Source organism: Calliopsis andreniformis, chromosome 8 (assembly GCF_051401765.1).
Source record: "Calliopsis andreniformis isolate RMS-2024a chromosome 8, iyCalAndr_principal, whole genome shotgun sequence".
NCBI lineage: Eukaryota > Metazoa > Arthropoda > Insecta > Hymenoptera > Andrenidae > Calliopsis > Calliopsis andreniformis.
Window position 1 is genome coordinate 3,415,739 of NC_135069.1, and position 12,729 is coordinate 3,428,467.

General features: G+C 46.8%; 1 protein-coding gene across 1 annotated transcript in view; it reads right to left on the bottom strand.

The window, feature by feature from the left end:
* The window catches only part of LOC143182045 (uncharacterized), a 111,053-nt gene that overhangs the window by 76,445 nt on the left and 21,879 nt on the right, over positions 1 to 12,729 (bottom strand). Inside the window, exon 5 of the mRNA XM_076382788.1 lies at positions 6,895 to 6,941. Within this exon, the coding sequence (XP_076238903.1) occupies positions 6,895 to 6,941 (47 nt within the window). The remainder of the gene's footprint in view (positions 1 to 6,894; positions 6,942 to 12,729) is intronic.

The following is a 12,729-nucleotide window of genomic DNA, read 5'->3' on the forward strand; positions in this document are numbered from 1 at the left end:
GGAATCAAAGGGGCTGCTCCTCTTTTCAACTAGAGTCACTCCCTTGAAAAATTCTCAAAGCTAATGAGAACAACGTCGAAAGGCTCGGAGAGCATCAGCCACCCTTTAGAAGGTACTCGTTGGCGATAGCAGGAGCGAAAGTAGTCGGCGTAATCGCGATTTCCATCAGGAGACGTTTAAGGGACCGAGCAAAGATGTCTGCATTTCCATCGGCGACAACAGAACCGAGACACCCTTCGCGAGGGATGAGCGATGAATGGGGAGCCGCGAGGGTGGCGGACGAGGGGCAATAGAAGGGAGAAGCAGGCGGCGGAGGCGCTACCGACGGTCGACTTATTCAAATGAGCCGATAGATTGAGCCACGAAGGTGCCATTTGTTTCTTTCTCGAAGTCGTTCCACTCCGTATTCCTTCGCCGCCAGTTCCTCGACTGAACTGAAAATAATGTTACGATCGTTGGCGTACGATCCTGGGATTCCCGCAAAAAGATCCCAGAAATGATGTATGTCCCGTTTCAAGCAGTGCCACGTCCGCAAGCCGCGAAGCCAAAGGACTGAAGCTGAGGACGAGAAATCGGCGTCTAATCGAATTGATCTGTGCCAGCGATTCCTCCTAATGGCGACCAAAAGCGAATCGGATGACGGTCGATCGGCAAGAACCGTGGGAGAAGTTGCTATCGTTAACGAGAACAGGTCAAGCCGTTGAAAATACATTCGAGGAGGGTCGGGGTGAAAGCAGAGGAGGGAGAAAAAAGAAACTGAAAGACTGCAGCGGACTGAAGAGGCATTCCCTCCGATTTTCCACGTCATTTCTCCGCATCCGCTGCGATAGGAAATTTTCTCGGGTTCAGCCGTGATACGACGAGGGGGAAAAATCAGTCGACCAGATTCGAATCGGCGCGTCCGCAGTAACGCGGCAGAATTCTACGTACACTCTCTTCCGCCGATCGTTTCATAGCTCTTACTTCCTCTTTCCCTCTGATCCCCAACCTCTCTGCTCTCGCCCTCACCCTTCTTGCTCCTGCCCCTCGTTCTATCATCGAACCCTTGCCACAAACGTAAAAATCGACGCGAAGACAAAGACTCTGTATTCTCCTCTGCCCCTTGTTTGTTCTGGGATCCAGCGTTTTCGATGTAAAACCAACACCCGCATAATGAGTTCGAGGTTGCCCATCGAAAAACTTCTGATCAGTTGTCATCGAAGAGAGGGAGGTTTGAATGGGTAGGTTGGAGAACAGTACAAGACTAAAATGAATTATTTTCAAATCATTTCAAAACTACATCTGGAACGCAGAGTCACAGTGTATTAAAGCGACTTGCCTTTTGCCACAGATCTAGAAATATCTCAAACTGTGGTTTCTCGACTTGTACTGCTCTTCAGTTCACCACTATAATTATTGAGACTGAATTCTCTTGGCCAAGAAAAACCAATACTGAAAAACCAATAATGATATCATCTGTTCACTAAAAGATGAATTATACCAGCGAAAGAAATGGTAAAAGGGGAAACATGTGAAACACTTTAGAGTCGAATGAACAGCAACGAGCAGTTTGGTTCGAGGAAACATTCGACACTGATTTCGAATCCCCGTGAAACAACCTGCTGAATAAAATAATAAGACAACCCGCCTCTCGTTCTCCTGAAATATACACGAAATTTTCTCTCACCTTCCGTTTCCTCGAAAGAAACGGAGGGTGGATCTGGGTAAGAGACACTACGTTACGACGAAGCCGTGAGATGGTCCGGAAGTGGTCAGGGGCTATGTAAACACACACGTATCTGCGAAGGCGCATCTGGAACTCGGTCGTACGTCTGCGTGGTGCACAGGTAACTTTACACCGATCGTAAAGCAAGGTAAAAAACGAGGCTGAGCCTTCCCCCAGTTGACCATGAAGAAAGAATCTCCTGTTCGCGGTAAACCTCGAAGGGGGGACCGACGAAGCGACCCAAGCTATTCCTTTTTTCTCGAAGATCTTAGTCTCCTCGCGAGCTGCCTCATTTGCAAAAGTAGCGGTATTGTGGCGCAGAATCGATTAAAGTTCAAAAGCTTTACAATCGTCGGCCTCTGCCCTATTAAAGAACAGGAGGACTCGATTGATTTTATTGTTTACTGAAACCACCGAATCAGTCCAGACTCCAGACATTCTTCTCGAGGAATCGCGATCTTCGTTTGTTTCGATCGTTTAGTCGCATTTAATGAGAAATCCTGGCCGCATCGCGATCGAGCTGGAGGAGTTCTATCCCTGACATGAAAACCTGCCAAAGAACTTACCCCCACAGTCGACCGATAAAGTTTCTACCTTATAACAGGGCTCAGAGGGTCGAGCAAACTTTTACTCTGGAACGTCGACCGAGGAACACTGGCCGCGTATTCGTGAAGGAATTACGTTTCGTAGAAATGAGAAACCATCGATTCGATTGCGCCAAACTTGGGTGGAAGTATCGCTTCTCTGACTTATATAAATATTCCCAAACACGAGGAACATCGAAAGTCAGAAGTACAGCGGGGAGGCAATCCAGGCGAACGGAGGAGAATGAAAAGGAAACGGAAGCCAGTTTGCGTCGAGACACCTCCAACTTATTCCCATGTCGCCTTCTTCATCCCTGTATTCGCTTCCTCCTCGACTTCGGTAAGAAGTCGCTTTCTGGCCCGTAAAAGTGAATGCATAAAAGTACGCGTCATGAATGCATAAAATAGCGAATAAACCCTATCGCGAAATATTCTTGCTTACTTCTTTCCTCTCGTCCCCGTTTGTACTATGTACGCGTCGGTTTGCTGCTTCTCCCCCATCCCTTTCCAACGACACGCAAACCATCGATCGAGCGTGCGTTTATCGAATGTCAGACGCCTACATCTACTTCACTACTGATCTACTGTTTCCCTTTCAAGCCTGTTGCCCTTTGACAATTACTGTTTCGTCTCTCGACATCCGATTCGCGGATCTTATCGACGCCCTCGTTTCTTCGCGCTCCAGGGAATTTTTATCGGACTGAGAATCGTTCGCGAGCTGGAGCTGCACTTAGCTTCGAACAAGTGCAATTTTCTGCCATTTCTTTGACTTAACGTTACAATTTCCCGCGAGCACGGAGCAACGAGATTATAGCGCGGAAAACGAGAGAGACGGAGACGCGTTTTCATTCCTCTGCCCCTTGAAAGAACGACGTCTTGTACTTTGGCTAAAAATAGTTATCCAGCCACGGGAAAAGTTCCCGAGAGTTTGCGGATTTCTTATCGTCGAATGAAAACGACGATAACGGAGCGCTCTAACTTTAATTCCGTCTGTATTAACGACTGTCGTTAAAGTCTCTCAACGTTTATGCTGCTCTTCTAATTGTACAGTGTCGTCGACGACTGAGGAGAATATTTAAATTCTCTGTCAGCCAAAGCACTAAGTCCCCTTTCATACGATAGAAAAATCCTCGAATATTATTCCCATTGAAATATTTACGCGTTAATGATGGCAAAAAGCCATCGAGTCTGTCGAATGTCCGTATTTATAAAAGGTGGCACATTTTCTGAGAAGATCCTAACTTTTCGAGAGCGAGAGTCACAGCTCGAACATGGAGGCGCTGTGAAACGGCAAACGAGACGGTTCGAGAGCTGGGTGCACTTAGCTCTGAAAGAGCCCCATTCCGCATCCCTTTCCCGCGTCATCCCCCAGCCGGTACGAGCGCTCGTATCCTCTACGCAGAAATGCAATATGTGCATACGGCAGACGTGCAGGGAATAACGCCAGAGTTCACACACGTCGCACCCACCCCAATATCCTCGAGAATAAGCGGTGTTTTGTATGAAGCTTCGCGCGTGGTTCGGTCTGTCTCTGAGAAAGCTGCGTTTAAGAAAGCCTCCGACGTCCTGTGTCTACTAGCCCGTTGAATCTTTGATGCAAAGTACCGAAAAAAGAAGAGGAAGAGGGAGAAGAGGAACGACGAAAATGGAATCAAGTTTCACTTATCGCTCCTTTTTCCCCCGATTTTTTCCCCACCGATGTTTCCTTTCTTCGAGCACAGGAATATTAGCAATGGCGGAATAAACTAAACGATAAGACTTCGCCGTCGCTAACGACCTAGCGGCAGGGTTGTTGCCAACTCCGTAAGAGACGCCCTCAACGACGTCAGAGAGCCGGGGATTGTAAAATATGAACGGGCGAGAGGGAGCGAGAGTTCCGCTCGCTCCAGTATTTTATGCCGTGGTTTTCGTATACGTGTACGTATAAAGCTCACTTTATCTACGAGGGTCGCACGCTTCCGCGCCAAGGAAAGAGGATCGAACTGCACACGCATAGATAAAAAGATAGTACACGCGGCCTGCCGTTAATCTGTCAATGGCGCGTTTAGCATCACCTAAATCTGACACGCCACTCCCTCAGCGAACATCCCTCGGAATCGCTCAACGAGTCATTAATTCCAGTCTCGTGTCGCGATTTCGTGAATTCTAGCGGTACGTCGAGCGACATAAACAGCATTATTAACGCCGCGGGAACAGACACGGAAAGCAGCGGGTAAAGCTGCGATCAAAAGACCTCTAATCCACGACTAAGATCATCTGTCGTTTTAGGGTAGAAAGAATGCTGGAAAATTGAAGATAATTGATGCTGCAAACAATTTTAAAATAATGCTGTTAAAGTCGTGGGTGTTGAATTTCGCTATGATTTGACGAGACGAATCGCGGCGGCGATCTTACGCTGGATCACGAATGAATTTCACGAATGTCATGGAAAGGATAGAGGCGAGCTGAAAAGCGTTTATGGTATTCGTGTCAAGATGCATCTTCCTGTAAAACGATCGAGGCCATCATCCTTCCGCGGCGCGCGAGAGCTAGGTATATGCGTTCCCGAAGCTTTTCACGTCGCCTCCTTGGGATCGACCGATCGTTCCACCCTTTCCCCCGTGTATATTCGATACAATGCAGTTCAACTTTAATATATCACTCGTATTACCGAGTGCCGGGGGCGCGACAAAGAAGAAGCGCCGCTGGAAAAGTCGGGGGCGGACGAACGAGGCGCGGTGAAACGGTGAGATGCGACTGGGGAATGCAACGATGAACTGAGATCGACAAAGACTTCGAAAAGACCCGTTTCGCAATAAATAAATAGAAAAGGGGCAATATCGGCGAGCCCTCCATATCTCTAGGATTCCCGTCGCTTCGGTGAATGCTAAGAGGAAAAGGGGACAGTAACGCGGCCAAGAATACGAGTTGCGGCAAACTTTGAAGGGCGTGTCAATCGCCCTGTTTCGAGAGTATTTGAGTCTTTTACTATGCTGATGCGACGCGAGATTCCGGATTCTACTGGATGGAATTGCAGTGAAAAATCATATGACGTCAATGCAATACTCCTTGAGAAAAGAAGGAGAATATTAACCCTTAATAAGTCACTAACAGTTGAATCATTCTTTCTGCACAGTTTTTGGAATTATTATTCTATGTACTTTTAAATATCATTCAAATTTTTAAAGACAAAGTTAATCGCCCATAACTAAAATTATGGAAAGAAAGTAAGAATAGGAAAGTAGGCGAATAATTAAGGGTTAATGAGAAACCGTTCTGGTTAGCTCGGTCGATTACGAGGCGTACTCACTCGATGAATATTAAAATTTTGCATACACAAACGACCCTGCTACTAACTTTTCGGTCTTCTGCTGAACGTTCGATTGAGCTCCATGCGAGCCCGTAAATGAGAAACGAGTGTGACCAAGAAAAAGTCGAGCACAACTTCAGTGGGAAATTTGAACGTTGATGCTGATATCGCGTGGAATTTCGTCTACGTCTGAATGCCCTCATTCTTCCTTTCATTTCGAAAGCGTGCCCGTTTACACCGAAAGAACATCCTAGCAGTACAGGCTTGATTTCAATTAAGCTCGCTAACCCCGCTGAGATTTTTTTCACCCCTTGCGCTTCTGATGCTCGCATTCATCGCGACGCCGCTCGGCTCTCTCTCGCTCTCGCGAGCAGAACGATGCAGCAAAGATACGTTCCCTCCCTCTTTCTGCACGGGATGTTGGCGAGGGAAGATTGGAAAAGAGAAGCAGGGGAGAACGGGCGAATTCACCGGCAGTGAAAAGGGATTGGATCTAGCGGAACCGAATTCAAATAAACGAAACAGAAAATGATTCCTTTAGCTTCAGCTATTAAGAACCTTCAAACGTTGTTTATGCAACTTCTGTGGAAGAATGGCTCCACGAGGAGGAGCCGAATATAAAGCATCGAGGAAAACAGAAGGCACTTCGTGCCGAAAGAGTCGACGAGCACCGACTTACGGAGGTTGTCTGCCCGATACGCCTCTTGCCCCGAATAAAGACGAGTTTTTCCATCGGAACTTGTCGGAAAGGGTGTATGCGGACGTAAAAGCAAGCGACTGAATAGTTGAAAATTACGGTGAACTCGACCGTGAGAAGAAACGCCAGCCTTATCCGCCCTCCGTGCTCTTCTTCTCTGCCGCCTTCTCTTCTGTCCTTTTTTTCCCTCGCCTAAGAAAAATCCCCCGACCTCCGCGATAGATATCAAGAATTGACCGATTCAGATAGCGCAATCGCTGAGCTCGCTCGCTTAACGTTTGCCACGAAATATCGACGCTAAAATAGCTCCCATCGTGCATCAAATTTCCCTTCTGTTGAGCTTAAGGATGAAGCAAGAACTGGCGACGATCGAATTGAGATGGATTTCGATCTCGAAATGAAGAGCCGAGGCACGCGTTAATTACCCGTAGCTTCGACGTTCCGTTGCTCTTTAAATGCAGCCTCGAATTAAGTGCTTCTCCATGGCTGCAGCGAAGCGAGAGACGAACAGTGAAAGAGGGAGGAAAAAAGAAACAGAGGGCTGAATGAGGAGAAAGCCGCTCGCTCCTTGCAGCCGTTTACAATTTATAATCGTATTAAAAGGGTGGAGAAAACTAACCGGTTCGTAGCTCCTGCTCGCCAAGCCCTCTGCCAGCAGCTCCGATTCTGAAACACAAAAAAGAAGAGATACGGTTTGATGGATGCTCGACGATATCTCGATGAAGCAATCAATCGCTGAAAAATAGACCTGATGATATGTACATCGAATAACTTCATCTCTCATGTTCTTTCGATACTATATTTCTCCACGTGTAGGTACACTAATCAAATTTTCCGCTGCACAGATTTCTCTGACTTTGCTACGCTATTACAGGCAATAATCTAAATAAAGAATCCTCTCTGCTTTTCAGACAAAACGCACAGAACTCGAGAAATAATTTTGCATATTATGAGTTGGTAAACGCATTTTTAAAAAAGAAACCAAGGGCCGAGTACAATGTCGACTCGAAACGATTTTATCGCTCCGTCTCGCGTAAAATACGCGATTAATCGGCTGACGTAGGGAAAAGGGGAACCATGTCAAGTTGTTAATTGATTTTCCTTTCGACAAAGCTGTTGAGGACTTTTCAGCGGCCGCGAAACGGAAAACGAGCAAATTCGCGGTGGAAATCCTCGTGAAAACAGTCGGTGCATCCGGTGGATGGCAAATCTGAAATCCCCTCGGCGGAAATCTTTCCACGGCGGAATATTTAGCGGACGAGCGACTCGCCAGAGATGCAATGAAAATCGTGGAGAAAATTGTCCCTTCCGTCGCTGGAAATGTTGCTCGCTCGAGAAACACGTTATCAACGCGTAAAGAGTGGCCTTTTGTTTCAGCGTTAAAAACACGCGTGCCAACGATGTACGAACCGTCACTAACACGTACAGCAGATCGAAAACAGCGAAGACTGCCACTGGTTACTGTTCATTTCATTCTTCTGGTCCTTTTTTAAACGTTCCTTTGCCGTGATAAATTTAATCCGTGAAAGCATAACGAAATATTCACGCCAACCATGTGCCATTCAATCATTCCCCTTTTGAACGATTCTCTTTGAAATTATTCTTAAAAATTATATTGCAGCGTCAATCTAAACTAACGATATTATACAACAACATGCTTGAAGAGAGTCCAAAAATGTCTCTGGTCTCTCGGGCGAGAACAACGGGAAACGCTAATACCTTGTTGTAGCAGAAACTCGTGGAGATTAATTTCCCTACTTAAAGGAACATTATCCATTCAAAACGTCACGAGGACTGTCGCAACGAAAATTCTATTTGAGCGGATGTTGCGAGAGGCAGCGGGCCGACTAGACATGGGAGCCGTACGTGTAATTCATTTTGCTCATTCATTATGGATTTTAATACCAGTCGCGTCGGGAGCCCATCATAAATTAAACCCTGTCAGGCGACAGGCCCACCGAAACGAATGAACCCGCGGAATGCAACGCGGACTGACAGAATCACGGATTGGAATTTTTCCCCCGATGAGTCTCTCAATTTTCAGACAAGCGTCGATCGATAGACTCACCCCTTGCACAGCCTAGTCTAGCGAGAGGGTTCGCTGTCGACCTTTTATCATCGGCCGCGCCTATATTCGTTTAAAACGAAACAATATATTTCGGCGTGCGCCGAGGAATCACTTTCGCGAGACTCTCAGGATTCTCTAGATCGAAACTCCACGCGACAGAACGTTGACTGGAGACAAACGCGAAGGGGAAGGGCACGATCGAATCGGATAAAGATGCAAATGCTAAAAGCACTGGTGGATAAAATTTCGTTAGAGGGAGAGACAGCAGGAAATTCGAAGTTATGCCAGGGAGGATTCACCGGCGGGGCCTAGAATGGTCACGTACGTATAAGGTACACGTGTTCACGTGGTGTGACGTTCGCACACTGGCGAGAGTGTATCCCACGAGGGCTCACGAGGAAGGGCCATTAAGAGGTGGCACCAGGTAGTTTTCCTGTCGTTTCTTCGCGATACCGCCGTCTGGCAAATATATTACCCTCCCCTTTAATTACAAGCGTTACTTACGCTCGTTAATTAGACTCCGCCCGAGAATTAGAAAACCCGGCAGAGGGTTGCATGCAAGTCGTCGCGGAGTGGTAAGTGCCCCTGCCACGTGATATTTTTGCGAAATGAGACTTTCGTGATTTTGGCGAATATGTTACACTGTCGTGTCCAAGTGGCTGCTCAGATTATCAGAATAATGCTGATGTTTCTGAATGAGAGGTGAATGACCTCAGCAAGTAGACTCGACCTTGTTCAACGTTATTCAAGGTCCAGGTCGCCCTTGGAAGAGAATCACCGAGGAAAGAAGATGATGGACAAAAGGAAGGCAAACGAGCAGCCTGCACTTTTCTATTTGCATTCTCTCACAGATGCACTATTGTTAGTCACATCTGTCGATTCGGTACCTACTTTGGTGTAGCAAACGAATGTAAGCTACTTACGTCTGAGAAGAAGAGAGTCCTCATTTTCCGAGACTTCCATAACCCGAGGGTTGATTTTCTCGAGCGAAAGTAAAACCTAACAAGATGGCGAAATTCTTTCATTTTGGGGGACGAATATGCTGCGTAAACAGGAATATTAATAATTTTGCACGTAGGGTCGCGATAAATCTAGGGCAAAGAAGCAAGAAGTTTATCGTGAAAATCGTAAGAAGGAAGACGCCAGGATTTGAGCGTATATCATAACTCGTGGCTAGAAAAAAGTTTACCACCCATTGCTAGGAAATATAGCACCCCATGGTACAGCGAGGATCCTGCGGCGAGCGGTATGGAGGCAGCTCGTAGCTTCATATAACTACTTGTTATATCATGCAAGCTGCCAGGGGATAAAATACAGGGGAGGATCGTTAAAATTTCCCCCGCGCATCCGCTAGGGAATACGTTTCTTTCCCTTTCCTGGCTGCGCTGATACAAAACGTTATCTTGATATACCCCTTTCCTACAGATTATTCCTTGCGCGACACGTGACACCTAAAGCTACGTTCCCACTAAGGCAACAAGAAAGCACTTTTTATTACCTGTTGCTACAGATTCTTTTAACATTACAACAATCAAAGAATTCATAACATAAAAATCATCCTTGTCAATTTTTATTACATCTTTTTCTAAGAAAGCAAAAAGATACTATGTCACCTTCCATTCTTTTTAATATAATATTGATCATAGTCTAAATATTGCATTTTATGAGAAAACTATTTTTCTTTGATCTTTGTCGTTCTAAACTCAAAGCAGGAACAAGCAGCAATTTTGAGTGAGGATGCAGCTTAATTTGCCACCTTTGAACACATGCATGGCTTAACGAACGTTTATGCCATTCGCGTTCGCAGGCGTGATTCGTAGATATTGGTTGGTTAGCTTTGATCGTCGAAACCATGAGATAGTCGGAATCACGCGTGTCGCCGTCGTCGCAACAAGCGTTTACCCGCTTTCTCTCTCCGTGAACTTGAAATCGAATTACACGCGCTCACGCACACCAGCAATTCCCTCTTACGCAATTCCCTGTGATTCCAGACGCAGAAATACGATCGGCGTAGCGCGGCAACCAAGACCGTGAAATTTACAGAACCTACACCGAGAACAGTCGACAGCATTTTGCCCCACGCCGCGAGCATAACCGATTCGCCGTGCTACGCGAATCATACATCCTATCCCACGGAATACTGGCCCCTGCTAGGAGAACGATGACAAAGCGTCTCCTCGCTGTTATATCATCCGTCTGTTCCTCAACCGCGTGAAAAACAGTCTACAGAAATCTACTTTCGCGTGAAGATCCAGCTATCGTGACGAAGTTAGATTTACTGAACTTCCGATTGCGCCAATCTAGACTCGATTAGTTTAGCGGCGAGAGTACTGTAATTAATGAATTGCCTCTGCCGCGCACGTCGAAACCGAATTGGAGGCTTCAGAAGAAATGGCAGAAGTGGATGAAACTGATCGAATTGGAATTATCTGTGTATTCCCCAGAGTGTCTGTCGCTAATACCCGACGATGATCTATCTTTCCACTAGCCAAAGGTATTTCTATCTCCACGCTCCCTTTCCTGGAACCCTTCGACCTGTGCCTCCTGAATCGACACGTCAGTTACATAATTACTCAGACCATACGCGGCAGTGGTCTCAGTAATTATGAGAGCAGCTGAATGGAGCAAAGAAAAAGGAACGGGAGGAGCGAGGTTACCGCGAGGAAAAGAAACTCGCAGGGTTGAAGGATTCGCCCAGAGTGTATACCGTTCATACATCTCGCGCGGTGCACACAATGCACGCCACGCAATTCCCACCGGCATCAAGCGGCATCCTGAATTCTCACAGGCGGCAGGAGTGCGTTCACTCTGCGCTGGAGGAGTCGTCGACCGTTTCCTTGTCGACACGGCAAATATTGCTAGGATATCGTCGATCGATCTGCGAAGCACGTACGAGCAAGGGAAAAATATCAGGCGAAAAAAAAGACGTGTGCCACGGGTGATCGCGAAATTCACGCGAAGATAAAACGAAATTTATGGTTTTTCATAACGTGCCGGGTTTTTGACGGGCAATTTCGTCGGACGTGGATAATCAGTAATGCAGATTTACGGTAACGTAGGTGGGATCGCGCTCAGTGTCCGATAGACATAAGCGATAGTAACGGCGTGTCCCGCGATGCATTAACTGCAGCTGCCGCAACGCGTCTGCACAGGACGGACTAGGTCCAAGCCATTACATTATGCACATGTGGGTCACATAAATACATCGATTTCATTGGCCGTCGATAACAATCGGACCGATCCATCCGATCGACGTCAGTGGCAACGCTACAGGGAATTCAGATGTCGTGCACTTGGAAGATGTTCAACCTCTTGATATTCCGCGACCAACAGCTTCGTTACTCGCATTGATTCGGTTCTGCTCGTCGCAAGCAATACGCCTCGCAAATTTCTCTCGTGCTGAGGAATCGTAGAACGTTCTCTTGAAACGCAGAGTTCGACTTCGGTCCAAATCGAATCGAGATAAAAATAGGGGCGGAAGTGCTCGCGTACGGGTCTCAAGATTTCGCATGCAGGGCACTTGAGCCTCGTGGCGGAGGCTTAGTAAGGATTCGTCTGTCATGCTGGCGACTGCTCATTAGCCAATCGGAACCGCGCGTCTGAGCACGAGAAAAGAATGAATAGCTTCCGGCTGCGCCGTTGAAACCGACGAGTCATGTCGAATTACCTCATTAACGGTGTAATTGATAAAAGAGCATTGGTGCCGAGTTTAATTAACAAGGCCCCTTCGTGGCACGTATTCTGATGATTCGGGCGAGGGACACGCGTCGATGAGACAAAGAAGGAACGCGAAAAAAGGGTAGAGTCCTGGAGCCAGCCTTTCAGGAGAATCCTAAACTCGAGGCTGAAGTGTTACTGCAAATGTGAATCATTTCACCGCCTCTAACAATTACAAAGAGGGAAGGCAAGTTGACGCTCGCACAGTCGCTCGTGATCCCCGTGGCAAAGGTGGAAACTAAGGGCCTGGAAACACTTGCGCGAATATCTCGGGGACTTCCATCAAAGTGGATGGGGCCAAAGTTAGTAACTAAACGAGTTTCTCACTAACAAACCCACTGGCGCGAAACAATGTCGCTGACAGTCGAGGCTTACGGGGGAATCATTGGAGAAGCTGCGTTAATATTGTTCCGAAGTTCGTGCTACGTGATCCAACGATGGTAAGCTCAGAGGGGCGTCGAATGTAGAGGGAAAATGGTTATCCAATAAATTCGAACGATAAATTTCAAGCGCCCCGAGCGTACCAGGGAATTACTTCTATGCGGGATATCGACTAAACTGTAACTAAAATACAGAGGGGGTTGGAATGTTTGATTATCGAACGATATAATTTTTGATAGTCAATCGATGCACCAACTCGCGAGCGTCTTTGAAAATTACCCTCCACCA